Source organism: Schistocerca americana, chromosome 6 (assembly GCF_021461395.2).
Source record: "Schistocerca americana isolate TAMUIC-IGC-003095 chromosome 6, iqSchAmer2.1, whole genome shotgun sequence".
Classification (NCBI taxonomy): domain Eukaryota; kingdom Metazoa; phylum Arthropoda; class Insecta; order Orthoptera; family Acrididae; genus Schistocerca; species Schistocerca americana.
Window position 1 is genome coordinate 272,843,749 of NC_060124.1, and position 15,385 is coordinate 272,859,133.

The 15,385-nt window shown below is 36.9% G+C and overlaps 1 protein-coding gene across 1 annotated transcript in view; it reads left to right on the forward strand.

Moving 5' to 3' along the window:
* The window catches only part of LOC124619702 (odorant receptor Or1-like), a 175,698-nt gene that overhangs the window by 102,599 nt on the left and 57,714 nt on the right, over window positions 1-15,385 (forward strand). The window contains exon 4 of the mRNA XM_047146259.1: window positions 4,795-4,908. Within this exon, the coding sequence (XP_047002215.1) occupies window positions 4,795-4,908 (114 nt within the window). The remainder of the gene's footprint in view (window positions 1-4,794; window positions 4,909-15,385) is intronic.

Genomic DNA, 15,385 nt, shown 5'->3' on the forward strand with positions numbered 1-15,385 from the left:
TTGACAGTATTACAAAAAGGGTAGATTGCTACTCACCATATAGTGGAGCTCAGTCACAGACAGACAAAACAAAAAGAGTGCTGAACAAGTAAGCTTTCAGCAAAAGGCCTTCTTCTGAAGTAGACAACACATACATATATTCATGCAAGCACAACTCATACTCACAGACAATTGTCTCTAGTTGAGTGGCCAGAGACAGTGGTTATGTGTGTATGAGATGTGCTTGTGTAAATGTATTTACATTTGTGTGTGTGTGTGCGTATTTTGTCTATTTCAGAAGAAGGTCTTTGGCTGAAAGCTCATTTGTTTAGCAGTATTTTAGTTGTGCCTGTCAGTGACTCAACATCTCCACTGTATGGTGAGTAGCAATCCATCCTCTTCATAATATTGTCAGAGAGTACTGTTGGTGGTGTACAAAACAATGTGGTACTTTAAAGACGACACTGAGAGCAGGCCTTTAACATTTTATCTGGATCATAGCCCTCTAATGTATTATATTCGAAATCCTGCAAAAGATTGTTGTCCTTGGCACTTTCCCCATTTGGACTTCATTGCACAATTCACAACAGCTGTCTGACATCTGCATGGTACAGACAAATTTGTAGCTGGTTTCCTTTCACAGATAAACACTCTTCCAGTAGATACTGATTTTGATAAACTTGCAACAGTGCAACTAGAGGATCCACAGGTACGGGATCTTCTGCACAACATAATGGGCTTGCACATCAAAATCCATGACATTCCTGATTCTTCAAAGCAAGAACTATGTGATATCTCCCAAAGCAGCCTTCATCCAGTGGTAGTACATACTATTAGATGAGCCGTTTTCAATAAACTGTGTGGACTTTCACAACCCAGGATTAATCCCACAATGAAGCTTGTCATTAACTGCTTCATCTCACCAAATGTCAAGGAAGATCATAAACCTTGGACACAAACACACACTGCCCACCAGCATTCCAAAATAGGATGGATGCACAACCACAACTTGGCCATTACTCCATTCCTAAGTGCCTTTTCAGCACATCTGTTTAGATCTCATTGGGCACCTTCCCTATTCAAGTTGGTATCTATATATAGTTGACTATATATAGTTGACTGGGTTGAGGCTACACCATTTTGAGACATCACTGCTGAAACAACTAAAAAAGCATTTATCAGCTAATGGATTTTTTGTTTCAGTTACCCAGTCACAATAATGATGAACTAAGGTGGGCAATTGGAGTCAGCACTTTTTACTGAGTATGCAGCATCCACTGCTTTCAGACAACTTGCCATCCACAAAGTAATAGTCTCATAGAACATGTGTCATGGAAGGAAATGGACAAACACCCTCCCATGTGATCTTCTAGGTCTACATGCAGCTTATAAAGAAGATTTCTCTGTACATCTCACATGGAACTCATTTATGGAGAAAACCTGACTCCTCCAGTGGATTTCACAGAGCCATTGCAATTGCCTACAGACAAAGAACTGCACAGCTAGTCTGCAAAATCAAGCAGTATACTGCACACTGAAAGGGAAACATTCCATGTGGGAAAAATATATATAAAAAACAAAGATGCTGTGACTTACCAAATGAGAAAGTGCTGGTAGATAGACACAATAAAAAACACACAAACACACACACAAATTGGTGTTTGTGTGTTTTTTATTGTGTCTATCTACCAGTGCTTTCCCGTTTGGTAAGTCACAGCATCTTCGTTTTTATATATTGGTATCTGTTCAGTAGTAGATAATGATACAACTGTGTCATAGGAACCCTCAGCACCATTCTTATTGTAAAATTTCTTGGCTTTGAATAATTTCTTTTTTCTGTGTGAGTCTGCAGATCCTTTTTGATGTTTGATGATGTGGCTGCTTTTTTGAAATTTCATTTATTTTATTATATTTTTCCATTATGTTTTGACAATCCATTTCTTCATATTTTTGCCCTTTTTCTGAAAACATTAATTATCCTACGTGATCAGTTTTGATTTCTATACAGTTATTAGCAGATGAACTTATTCTCGGCAAACACAAATTATTAAAATACATTACAAAAGCTATGTTTAAATTTATATTTTACAATTTATATTTTACAAAATGTGCTTGTCATCACAGATGGATTGAATCAAATCAATGAAAATCTGTTCACTGTTGAAATGTAATACTTTTGTTTTAGTTTGTGTTTTTGTGAAGTTAGTAGGTCGAAAGAAAGCCTGTATGAAGCGTTGATGGTGGACAAATGTGGGGAGGCAATCTGGGATATGTCTAAATTGCAACCTGTAATCTTACCCTCCCACACATACCATTATTAAAATTCTCTGTCTACAAAAGTTTAAAAAGCATCAAAAGGCTTAAGATATACAAAAGAAGAACTTTTTACTTATATTCATTTTCTCTTGTTGTTATTGTTGTTGTTGGTGTTGGTGGTGCTGCTGGCTCCAAGTATTATTGTGTCTAGGGGTACATTACTGCGGCTGAAATTTTGATTTAATGGGTTACTGATAACTGAATAACTGCTGAAGATTTGCCTGTTGGTATGACCATCTTTTTATTTTGTCCCATTCTTCCAAATATCATTGACTTTACAATTCCACTTCAGAACATGAATTTACATTGTTGTTGACGAGATTAGAAATTTGTCTACTTCCATCAGAGGCATTCAGCAGTACGCACAATATTCCTCAGAGTTTACAAAGCAAAAGAGTTTACAAACTTCCTAGACAAAAAAGAATCCTTGCTAATTTATATCATTATTTTGCAAATGAGTCTAGAAATAAATTTAATAACTCGTGTTAGATTGTGCAACTAATAATATGAATTTTAAGTATGCCAGAAATTTCGTAATTTCAAATATTTTTAAAAGAAGAGTAATTTTAACTGTACATACAGAGCGCTAATAAACTAATTTCTTGTTATATATTTTAGCCCAAAACATAACACATTGTGTACAAAATCATATGAAGTTGATTCAGTTTGACAGCTGATATAATGTTCACCTATACAAGAATTGATAGTATACATGGTATCGGTTATTTCCGTAACAAAAAAGGTAGTTAGAGGAGGGTGACCCATTACAATATCTTTCCTGTCTTTCCACATCTGTAAATACTCTTGTCATTGTGTGTCATTTGCCTGCTTTTGGTTTAAATCTTATTTTCTTGTCTTTCAGTTTCTTGAGATTTTCTGTCTTGTTTTGTAGATCATCCAGGATTATATCTTGTTCTCCTATACCCTCTTTAATTTCCTTGATCCATCCTACTTGTTGATTCAGATTCCACAGTCTCTGCATAATTTTTCTTGCTAATCTGGTTTCTGGTGTCCTTGTGTGGCTAAAGAAAGAAATCCTCTTTTTACATATGTAAAGAGATGCTGAAGAAACTGGAGTTGTGGGCTCTTGAAGATAGATGTAAACTATTCCAAGAAAGACTACTTACAAAGTTTCAAGAACTGGCTTTAAATGATGACTCTAAAAATATACTACAACCCCCTACATATTGCTTCTGTAGGGATTGTGAGGACAAGATTACATTAATTGCAGCATGCATGGAGACATTTACACAATTGTTCTTCACACATTCCATCTGTGAGTGGAATGAGAAAAAATTCTAATGACTGGTGCAATGGGTCATACCTTCTTCCATGCACTACACAGTGGTTTGCAGAGTACAGATATAGATATATGAGACAATATATGTTGGGTATTCTACACACCAGACAGTATGCTTTTGCTGTGACAAAACTAAAATACAGTGACCAAGAAAGAATGATATATGGTGCACTGAAAATTATATCCATATTTACTGGAGAACAGGGGTGTTGCGCATTCTTTTTCATGAGAAGAGGACAGCTATCATTAATGAAACAAGTTGTGAAGTATTTGTGAAAAGACAGAGAATGATTAAATATATTTGTGAAACATTTTCAGAAACTGACAGGTATATCTTTCAAAGCACCTGTTTAGAATTTCATTGGAAGTGATAAGGATCCCAAATTTGAGTGCATGGTGGTGAATATGTTGAATAAATATTTTAAAAGTGCATTGTTCAGTGAGATTTAAGGTACTATTCCTCCATTTAACTTTCAACTGCTTTTCTAAACACATTGGTGCTGTCAGTTAGGGGCAGGAAGAACCAATGAAATGAAATGTCCAGGAAATGGAACACAGATACAAGGGCAGATGGAACATCAACATTATTCCTTACTGTTCTTGGATATTACACAGAGTGCAGCAGCATGCTGCTCACAGGAGAAACTGTACAAGAAAAGCTTGTGGGGGAAAAAATAATAAGAAAAAATAAAAATAAAAAATGGAAAAAGGGAAATAATAAGTTTATAAAAGTAGGCTTAAATTTGGAGATTTTTCGTAGCCTAAATGCATTACTTATTGTTTATTTTGACTTTCTTCTTACGTAATTATTATATGCAAACCAGTGCAGCATAAAAGCAGGCATTTTCTCATCATTTCATGGCTTATTTATGAGCAACTGTTATGAGCTGGATAAAAACTATGCTTAAATTTGGAATTTTCATATTAGACTGCATTAAACTCCATCAAATTATTGAAATCGGTTTTTAACTACCCTAATGTTGAAGCCAGTGTAATTTGGCTGTATCATCATTGGAAAAATCTATTGGAGAGAAACATTTTGTGATAAATCAACTGTGTGAGTGTGTGTGTGTGTGTGTAATAATATCAATTTGCAATTTGGCATACTAATGACTTGCAGAATTACAGTTTGTGAGTCTGGTTGATGCAGCTACACTGATGTTAGCAGTAGCCTTACATGGTGTGCCTGTTTCTTGCAGCTGTTGCAGAGTGACTCAGATCCAACATCACTCTACAAGATGGTTTCCTCACTGCCTATTGTTATGTTCCAGACAGGACTCTTCTGCATCTTTGGACAGATGATAATTGACCAGGTAACAAATCTGCAGTTAATACTGGCTGTTGCCACCTTAGCTGCTTGCCAGAGCAGCTAAATTGTCCATTCAATAACAAAATATCACAGGCATATTTTTAAGCATAGTAGAGGGTGTCTCGAGTAAGAGAGTGAATAACCATCCATGCCCTGAATCGTTATCCAGTGGTGCAACACAGCATTGAAAGTTAATTGGGCCAAAGCCTACTCTTAGCCACCCCTTCGACTACAAATGTGTATATACACTCTTTCTCCATGGCAAGCTCCCTAATTATGTCCTGGAAGAAACTATGTTCCATCAGGTACATCTGATCATGCACTGACTCCTCATTTTCATCATTTGATAAAAACTTGGATTCATACAGATGCTCCTTCATGGGACAAAAAGCTGAAAATCACTTGAATCTAGGTCAGTATTGTAATATGGGTGTTACATCGACTCAAAACAAAGATTCTGAATGCACTGGTTTGTTTTCCCTTTGTGTGAGGACTGACATTATCTTGAAGCAAAATCACATCTTTTGAAAGCTGCCCTCTTCACTCCATTTTGAATTTGAGTTACAGATATTGTGGTAACTCATAGAAGCTGTCACTGCATATAGTTCGTAGTGGTACATGTTGCTATAAAGCATAGCAACACATCTCGCTATCCTCTTATTAGACCGATGGAAGACGTACATGTGAAAAACATGACTTTAATTAGTAGTGGCATAAAAACATCTACTGTGCCCAGGTTTGTGGGAATTTATTTGCAGATATGAGAAAGAAAAATGCGAGCACAGTGGAGAAAGTGATGATGGATGTGTAATTTTGAATAGCCAGTGACAGGCCACTTGCACTTTGCAGTCCTGCTTTGGGAGACTCCAAAGAAGAAAGAAGCCTGACGACAATGGTCAAGCACTACAGAAAAATGCATGTTGTTATATAGACTCTGTGCCATGCTATCTTCAGTTAAGTATGAACTTATGTTTTTTGTCAGGGATTGAAGCATCACGTATGAACTTGTTATTTGAAAAGCTTTGTTAATTAACAGTTGTGAGTTGACAACTTACTTGAATACAGAAGAATTATGGGAACCATGCTTTGTGATTTCATAGTGAGTTGCTTAAATGTAGAACCTCTCTTATAGCCCTCATCACTCTGTGATCAGAAAATAAGTCAGTGGTCAAATATGTGGCACTGCATAGCAGGGCCACAATATCAAGAGCAAACAAGATGACAACCACAAAATTTGGAAGAGAAGGTAGCTGTATTGCAGGGAATGAGTAAAGACTTGGCATCTTATGATATATTGATCACTTAAAATCAACCCACAACAAGAAAACGCCCAAAGTTTGAACTTTAGAAGTGTAACGAGTTAGCAGTGGATCTTTTATATCCAAAAACACTGTCATCATCAGCTTTCTTGCAGAAGCTTGGCTTCTGAACTTCTTTGCTGCAGGCAGTGGTTACAGTGCAACTAAGAAATTCTTCAAATTACATTAAATGTGATTCTGACATTTCCAAACGCTTCCATCGTATGTATGTATGTAATCTGAACAGTTTGTTCCTTTTTGTGCTTGTCTGTCAGTTGACCTGGTAGACTCACTGCCCAATGACTTGTCTCAATTTTCCTACAGGTTTTTGAAGTGAATGCCCTACCTGAACACTCTTTGTTGTCGTAGACAAATACACATCCACTTTTAACACTATGACTCTTATTCACAAGTAAATCTTTTTTTCCACTAAAGTAACTATCACCAAATGCAGCTTCATCCTGCAAGCAATATCTTTTCAGCATTGGGCCCTCCAGAGTACAGAAAGTGGACCACGCCTGTCATCTCTTCCATCGTGCACATGGACAATGTGGCATCATAACAAAAAGCCAACAGCAGCAGAGTCTGTCCACAGAAGCACAAGCAGCAGCAGGGAGACTGCTTAACCTCACAATGACAGAAGACTCACTGCATGTTCAGGATTTTGCTGCAGGCTGCCAAGTGGTTTTCTGGTCAAAGTTGCCTAAGTCTCCTGCATCAGATTTGGCAAGAATGGTGGTGCTGTACCTAACAGTGTGCAGGTTCCATTGCTGCTGCAACTAATAGAGTCCAAGTACCGGCAGTGCTGCAGTTAACAGTGTCCAAGTCCTGGTTGTGCTGCAGCTAACAGTATCCAAGTTCAAATGCTCAAGTGTGTGTCAATTCCTTAGGGACCAAACTGCTGAGGTCATTGGTCCTAGACTTACACACTAACTAAACTAACTTAAACTAAGTTATGCTAAGAACAACACACACACCCATGCCCGAGGGAGGACTTCAACCTCTGGTGGGAGGGGCTGCGCAATCCGTGACATGGCACCCCTAACCACACGGCCACTCCATGCAGCAGTGTCCAAGTTCTTGGGATGTTCTGCTGAGTATCTTTACTAACCAGAATCCTGTACACACAAACTGATTATGATTTTACATGATGTTGCTCATACCTTTGGTACATGGGCTATGCCCAGCTCTGTTTAAAAAGAATAGCTTAAATAATGTTATAGGATTGAGCTGTAAATGTTTGTTTTCACACCCCAGAGTTAATTCACTGCAAATAATAACCTCTAGCTGTGATCCTACAGTTAAATAGTCCATACATTGCCTGAAGTGGAAAATTAATAAAATAAACAGAAATATTTAAGAAATGATAAATTAATAATTAATTAAAAATGGGTTATATTGTAACATCTGAAATTGATGCAGACGACACCTGAGAATTCTGCTTTATAACGTTTGTTCAAGAAAGAATTCATAAAACAAATGGAATGTGGTCCTATGATAAACAATTACAACACAGACAAAAGATAGCCTTATTAAGGTGCAATGAAATTGTATTAAGTGGTAGCAGACACCCAAGGTTGATAGTCATCCAAGATGCAGAAAGAACTAAATTCATTTCTTCATCACAATACACGAAATATCTGTCAGTTCAAAATAATTCATCATTCAGCATGACAATTTATACATTAAGGTGATAAAAGCATTGTTACAAACTATCGCCCAATATCCCTATTAACTACCTTCTCAAAAATTCTAGAAAAACTCATGCACAGGAGGATTGTAGACCATCTCAACTTCCACAGTATGTTAAGCAAAAATCAGTTTGGTTTTTGTGCTGGTCTTTGTACTGAACAGGCAATATTCTCTTTCAGCAACCAAGTTTTGGAAGCCATTAACAAAAAAATGTCTCCAGTGGGTATTTTTTGTGATCTTACGAAAGCCTTTGACTGTATAAGCCACCAAATTCTTTTGAAAAAGGCAGAATACTATGGTTTAGGTGGTACTGTTGGCTTGTGGCTACAATCATATCATCTACAGGATCGGAAGCAGACTGTAACACTAAATGGCTCTTCAGGAGAACCTGCCTCATCTGAATGGGGCACGATAACGTGTGGTGTGCCTCAAGGCTCCGTTTTGGGCCCATTGCTTTTCCTCATCTTTATTAATGATCTTCCTCTTTGTTCTGAGACAATCAGCAAATTTACTCTGTTTGCCGATGATACCACAATTCTAATTGACGATTAGATTGATCATGATCTTGAACAAACTACAAATACTATTTTAATGACATCTGAAATTGGTTCTCCTCAAATGGTCTCTCACTCAATGCAGATAAAACTCATTATATGAGGTTCCATACATCACAAAGTAATCCCAATGAAATTAACATAAAATGTAGAGATCAACCAATACAGAAAGTTGAAGATACAAAATTCCTGGGTGCTTACATAGACAGTAAATGTAATTGGTCAGTTCACATTCTTCATCTATGTAAAAAACTTAGCTCGGCAACATTTGCGTTACGGGTAATTTCTTCAGTGGCTGAAGTTGACACTATTAAGATTGCCTACTTTGGCTACTTCGACTCATTGATGTCATATGCTATCATATTCTGGGTGAACCAACCACTTGCAAAAACAGTTTTCACCATCCAAAAAAAAGCAATCAGAATAATGTGTGGGGTCCATCAAAGACACTCTTGCAGGCACCTGTTTCGGAAGATATGTATCCTAACAACTGCCTCACAGTATATTTTTTCCTTGCTGACCTTTGTGTGCAAAAATTATTCCATCTACCAAGACAACAGTAGATTCCATGGTTATAACACCAGAAACAAAAACAATCTACATTTCGAAATGAAATGTCTCACTCTGGTACAAAAAGGAGTTTACTACTCCAGCATTAAGCTGTTCAATGCTCTACCACTACATATCAAATGTGTTCATACAGAACTGCCAAAATTTAAACAAGTTCTCAAAGATTACCTGACAGAGAAATCTTATTATACTGTGGATGAATATCTGAAAGAAAATGTATACCATCACTAAGCTTATTGTGTCTAGAAGTAGTTCAATTGATTTTATTGTGCATTTGGGCATTAGCACACTTTTTGTAACAACAGATTGGCTGTACATGTATTTACTCTTGTAGGCCTAATATCTGATTTAACTTTGTGCTCTTATCTTTAACCTTTATTTGAAACTCCTTTTTCTGTTAAATGGTTGTTATGTTATCTAGCTGACATTGTATCTGTTACTGTATTTATAGTATGTCTTACTTAAACTATGTACAATTTGCCATTGAATTGCCCTTGTATTTATTGTAAGTTTAAATTGAAACCTGTACAATTTGACACGTTCCATATCCTTGTGATTGACTCACTAACTGGATCTACGGAACAAGAAATAAATAAATAAACACAAGAGATAACAAGTAGTATCTCACCCTCTGTCTATTCTCAGTTCCATAATGCAAGCAGAAAAGTTATAGCTATTCTCTGAGGCACATTCAGACCTATTGAAAATTAGTGTGTCTTCAAAAGCTAAAGTATTGTAGTGGCCATTCACCAACCAGAATCAATCACCTACACAACTGAATAGACAGTGGGTTCATGTTACCATAGACAGATCTGCTTTTCATGTGATCTCAATATAAAGTCCAGAATCACTCCCTTCAGATCACCACTCAAAAAGTGGCTATTTTCACTTGACTCCAGCAGTGTTCTGCCACTGTCTAACTCTCCCCACTAAAAATACATTGTTCTTATTTTCTACAGACATGATTTTGACTCAGTTCAACCGTTTTCCACACTAAAATAATATATTACAACAATATTTGAATAAAGACATGTTGTACACATTCGGTCACACTCAGACCATTATCAATAAATCTAAGTAAAGGTTTTTTATAAATAGATAATCTGACATTGTTGTGAAAGTGGGCTCATGTTTAATTACAGCAAAATGTTATAAAATATTGTTTAACAATTATCAATATCTGCTAGATAGGCATGTCTTTTGGTGCTCCTTTCAATTACAATGTCAGCTTGCTCATGACTGATTACTTTTAAATTGCACTGGTTTTTTATATCAACTATAATTATATTTAAACAACAGTATTGACAAAATTAGTAACATATTCTATACATAACTACACAAGTACAATAAAATATGAGGTATTCAGGCCACATTAAATTGCCGTTTTACTCTGGAATATATGATGCTCTTACAAACATTTGCATAAAGAAAAGGCTATAAAATGTAATAAATCAATAAATAAAATAGATACAGATATGTAGCCTTCAGGAATGATAGCTATAGTGCAATGATATCATCTGAGATATCATTTGTTGAAAGTGTAGGTGGTGTAAGAAAGTTTTTGTTTCCAAGATTCACTGTGAAAACATTTAGTCTTTGTAAAGTATTAAGTTTTTTTTAATTTTTAAGGTATTGAAAATATTATTTCATTAGATGCAACTAATCTTTCTGAGATCGCAGATGTATTCAGATTTGCTCTACACTGAAGTGACAAAAGTCACGGGAAAGCAATATGTCCATATACAAAGGTTGGTAGTATTGTGTACACAAGGTATAAAAGGGCAGTGTGTTGGCAGAGCTGTCATTTATAATCAGGTGCTTCACATGGGGAGTTTTGTGATGTGATTATAACCACATGATAGGAATTAACAGACTTTGAATGTGGAATGGTAGTTGGAGCTGTAACACTTATATCGATTAGAAGTAGGTTTATATTATGTAACTATGTATCTGTAATTATGAAGTGTTTATTCTTTGTTAATTAAGGTCAATGATTAGTGACAGGAAATTAGAGTTCTATAATGTATATGTGGAAAAAGATAAATGATTGTTTAAAATAATGAAATTTTATAATATGTGTATATTTATAAGAAAAAAACAATGTGTATTGGAAGCTGGTTAATGCTTAGCGCACTTGTGTTTGTAAAATGTAAAAGATGCACGGAAGTCCTTCCACAATGGAAGTGGCATGGCGCGATGTAAAAGGTAGTTTTGGTGGTCAAACTTGGCAGCTCCTTGGTGTGAACGATATGCAGTCAGTGGCTAGCCATTGCACGGTACACATTGACGGGGCCAAGGGAGGCAATTGGAAGCCACTTTGCAAGGAATTTTGCCTCGAATGTGGACTTGGGTGTTGCTTGCTATTCTCGGTAATAAGGAATGGCTCTAATATGTTAAAAATCCATTGCCAACAATAAATTTTATAGAGCATTCAAACATCACGAGCCACGAGTACAGTTAGCCACCATGTCGCTTGCCACCACAACTTTGCCACTGCTCCATGAACTTCATGCATACAGATATGTATAAGATCATGGACCAGTTAATTTGTGTGAGTGATTTTAATAATAGTCCAAATGCTATAAATCTGTGTTTGGAATCATATCTTCTATCCTTATCATAAACCTATGCAGGGTCCCCTCCTAAGTGTTTATAGAACCGAGTATCCTGTTTCAACTGAACTATGATTGATTTAAGTGTTCTAAAATTATTATTTATCATGTTAACAGAATCTTCCATTGGTTCTTGGTAGAACAACATTATAATAAATGAAAAGCACCAGTTTGATTTTTTCTGCAACATTACTTTTATTGTTAACCAGTTTTTGGCTTACAAGGCCATCTTCAGGTATTTACTGAGTATTATCACCACTCACTATCACTACCACTATAATACTCACTAAATGTCTGAAGATGGTCTTGTAAGCTGAAAACCAGTTAACAGTAAAAGTAATATTGTAGAACAAAAGCAAACTGGTGCTTTTCATCTATTATTATTTATTTTTGTCAAATGTGCAAGGATTAGCAAACATTGAAGTTAAAACTACAAAAGTGAAGTTAGTGAGAATTTTGCTAAAGTACTCTCAGTTTGGTGCAAAGTATCATTTTGCAAAAACACAGTGCTAGATTGTGTAAATGTTACTGCCTAAAATACCTGCTTCACAGGTGATGAAAAAGGCAAATAAGTTAAACTCGTTTGAAACATAATTTAGTCTTGATTACTATCATGAATGATTTCTTTGAAGTTATTTAAGCTCAGTGTTGAATAATTTGCCTTGAAAAGTAAAATATGAACTATCCCCAGTGAAGTCAAGAAGTGACTTTGTTTGAATTAATTTTTGCTACTGAAACAACCATAGAATTTGACTAGTGATACTACACCAGTTTATGGGTCCCCATCATATTCTTCATATAATAGAAAGATAATTGGAATATTATTGCTACTGTTGTTGTTGTTGTGGTCTTCAGTCTTGAGACTGGTTTGATGCAGCTCTCCATGCTACTCTATCCTGTGCAAGCTTCTTCATCTCCCAGTACCTACTGCAACCTACATCCTTCTGAATCTGCTTAGTATATTCATCTCTTGGTCTCCCTCTACGATTTTTACCCTCCACGCTGCCCTCCAATGCTAAATTTGTGATCCCTTGATGCCTCAAAACATGTCCTACCAACCGATCCCTTCTTATAGGCAAGTTGTGCCACAAACTTCTCTTCTCCCCAATCCTATTCAATACCTCCTCATTAGTTACGTGATCTACCCACCTTATCTTCAGCATTCTTCTGTAGCACCACATTTCGAAAGCTTCTATTCTCTTCTTGTCCAAACTAGTTATCGTCCATGTTTCACTACCATATATGGCTACACTACATACAAATACTTTCAGAAACGACTTCCTGACATTTAAATCTATACTCGATGTTAACAAATTTCTCTTCTTCAGAAACGCTTTCCTTGCCATTGCCAGTCTACATTTTATATCCTCTCTACTTCGACCATCATCAGTTATTTTACTCCCTAAATAGCAAAACTCCTTTACTACTTTAAGTGTCTCATTTCCTAACCTAATTCCCTCAGCATCACCCGATTTAATTTGACTACATTCCATTATCCTCGTTTTGCTTTTGTTGATGTTCATCTTATATCCTCCTTTCAAGACACTGTCCATTCCGTTCAACTGCTCTTCCAACTCCTTTGCTGTCTCTGACACAATTACAATGTCATCGGTGAACCTCAACGTTTTTATTTCTTCTCCGTGGATTTTAATACCTACTCCAAATTTTTCTTTCGTTTCCTTTACTGCTTGCTCAATATACAGATTGAATAACATCGGGGAGAGGCTACAACCCTGTCTCACTCCTTTCCCAACCACTGCTTCCCTTTCATGCCCCTCGACTCTTATACCTGCCATCTGGTTTCTGTACAAATTGTAAATAGCCTTTTGCTCCCTGTATTTTACCCCTGCCACCTTCAGAATTTGAAAGAGAGTATTCCAGTTAACATTGTCAAAAGCTTTTTCTAAGTCTACAAATGCTAGAAATGTAGGTTTGCCTTTTCTTAATCTTTCTTCTAAGATAAGTTGTAAGGTTAGTATTGCCTCACGTGTTCCAACATTTCTACGGAATCCAAACCGATCTTCCCCGAGGTCCGCTACTACCAGTTTTTCCATTCGTCTGTAAAGAATTCGCGTTAGTATTTTGCAGCTGTGACTTATTAAACTGAGTTCGGTAATTTTCACATCTGTCAACACCTGCTTTCTTTGGGATTGGAATTATTATATTCTTCTTGAAGTCTGAGGGTATTTCGCCTGTCTCATACATCTTGCTCACCAGATGGTAGAGTTTTGTCAGGACTGGCTCTCCCAAGGCCATCAGTAGTTCTAATGGAATGTTGTCTACTCCCGGGGCCTTGTTTCAACTCAGGTCTTTCAGTGCTCTGTCAAACTCTTCATGCAGTATCTTATCTCCCATTTCGTCTTCATCTACATCCTCTTCCATTTCCATAATATTGTCCTCAAGTACATCGCCCTTGTATAAACCCTCTATATACTCCTTCCACCTTTCTGCCTTCCCTTCTTTGCTTAGAACTGGGTTTCCATCTGAGCTCTTGATATTCATACAAGTGGTTCTCTTGTCTCCAAAGGTCTCTTTAATTTTCCTGTAGGCTGTATCTATCTTACCCCTATTGAGACAAGCCTCTACATCCTTACATTTGTCCTCTAGCCATCCCTGCTTAGCCATTTTGCACTTCCTGTCGATCTCATTGTTGCTGCTAAGGAAAACAAATATAAGCAGAGGGATATGAACTGTGTAATTATTATATTATTTATCGTTATTTGTGGTTTTTACATGTCAGTTAAGTCAGAAGCCACCCATGTTCAAAATTAGTTCTGCACTTCTTGCAGTAACATTTCAGTACTGATTCAAGTAATGATCTTGAGTGTAGCTGTTATTAGTATGAGTTTGGTACATTTTTGCTTTTTATTATTACTGATTTGTGCATTATTGGTAACTGCTGCTACCCACAGCTCAGAGTGCCCTGTGTCTGTTATGGTTATGTTCAGCTACTTGGAGACCATTTGCAGGCATTTGTGGACTTAATGTTCCTAAACAATTATGGAATTTTTATGGATGATGATGTGCTATGTCACTGGGTCACAATTGTTCACAATTGGTTTGAAGAACATCCAGGACAATTTGAGTGAATGATTTGGCTTCCCAGATGGCCAAACATGAATCCTCTTGAACATTTATGGGATGTAATTGAGCTGTGCATTCATGCATAAAGTCCTGCCCTGGCAATACTTTCACAATTATGGATGGCTATAGAAGCAGTATGGCTCAGTATTTCTGCAGTAAACTTCCAATGACTTTTTGAGTCCATATCATGTTGAGTTGCTGCTACAACAGGCAAAAGGAGGTCCGACATAATATTAGGAGGTATCCAATGACTTTTGTCACTTCAGTGTATTATGGATCTGTGATTTATTATAGAATTTCTAAGAGTTGTAAGTAGCTGTATTTCAGACCATCTTCCACTCCACCATTTCTGGTGCATTTACTGCACACACTGTGCAAGCAACTGCCGTCCAAATCCCCTGTACTGGTTCTACCGTTCCCAGCCATCACTTCCGCTTGCTCGGTCACAGCATGCCAGTCGGTCCTGGGCCTGCCAGCTAGATTTCAGCTGCAGAATCAAATTCATCTCCTACTGATTCTAGTTGGTCAAATAACTTGCCTACATATGCATAACGTTACAAACTCGTAACAGAGCTGGAGCCTAAGGATGGATAAATTGGGCTATCTGAGTTAAGGATGCTCCATCTTTTCTGGTGTGTCTGTAATTTGGCACCTTCGCCTGCCTGACCTTG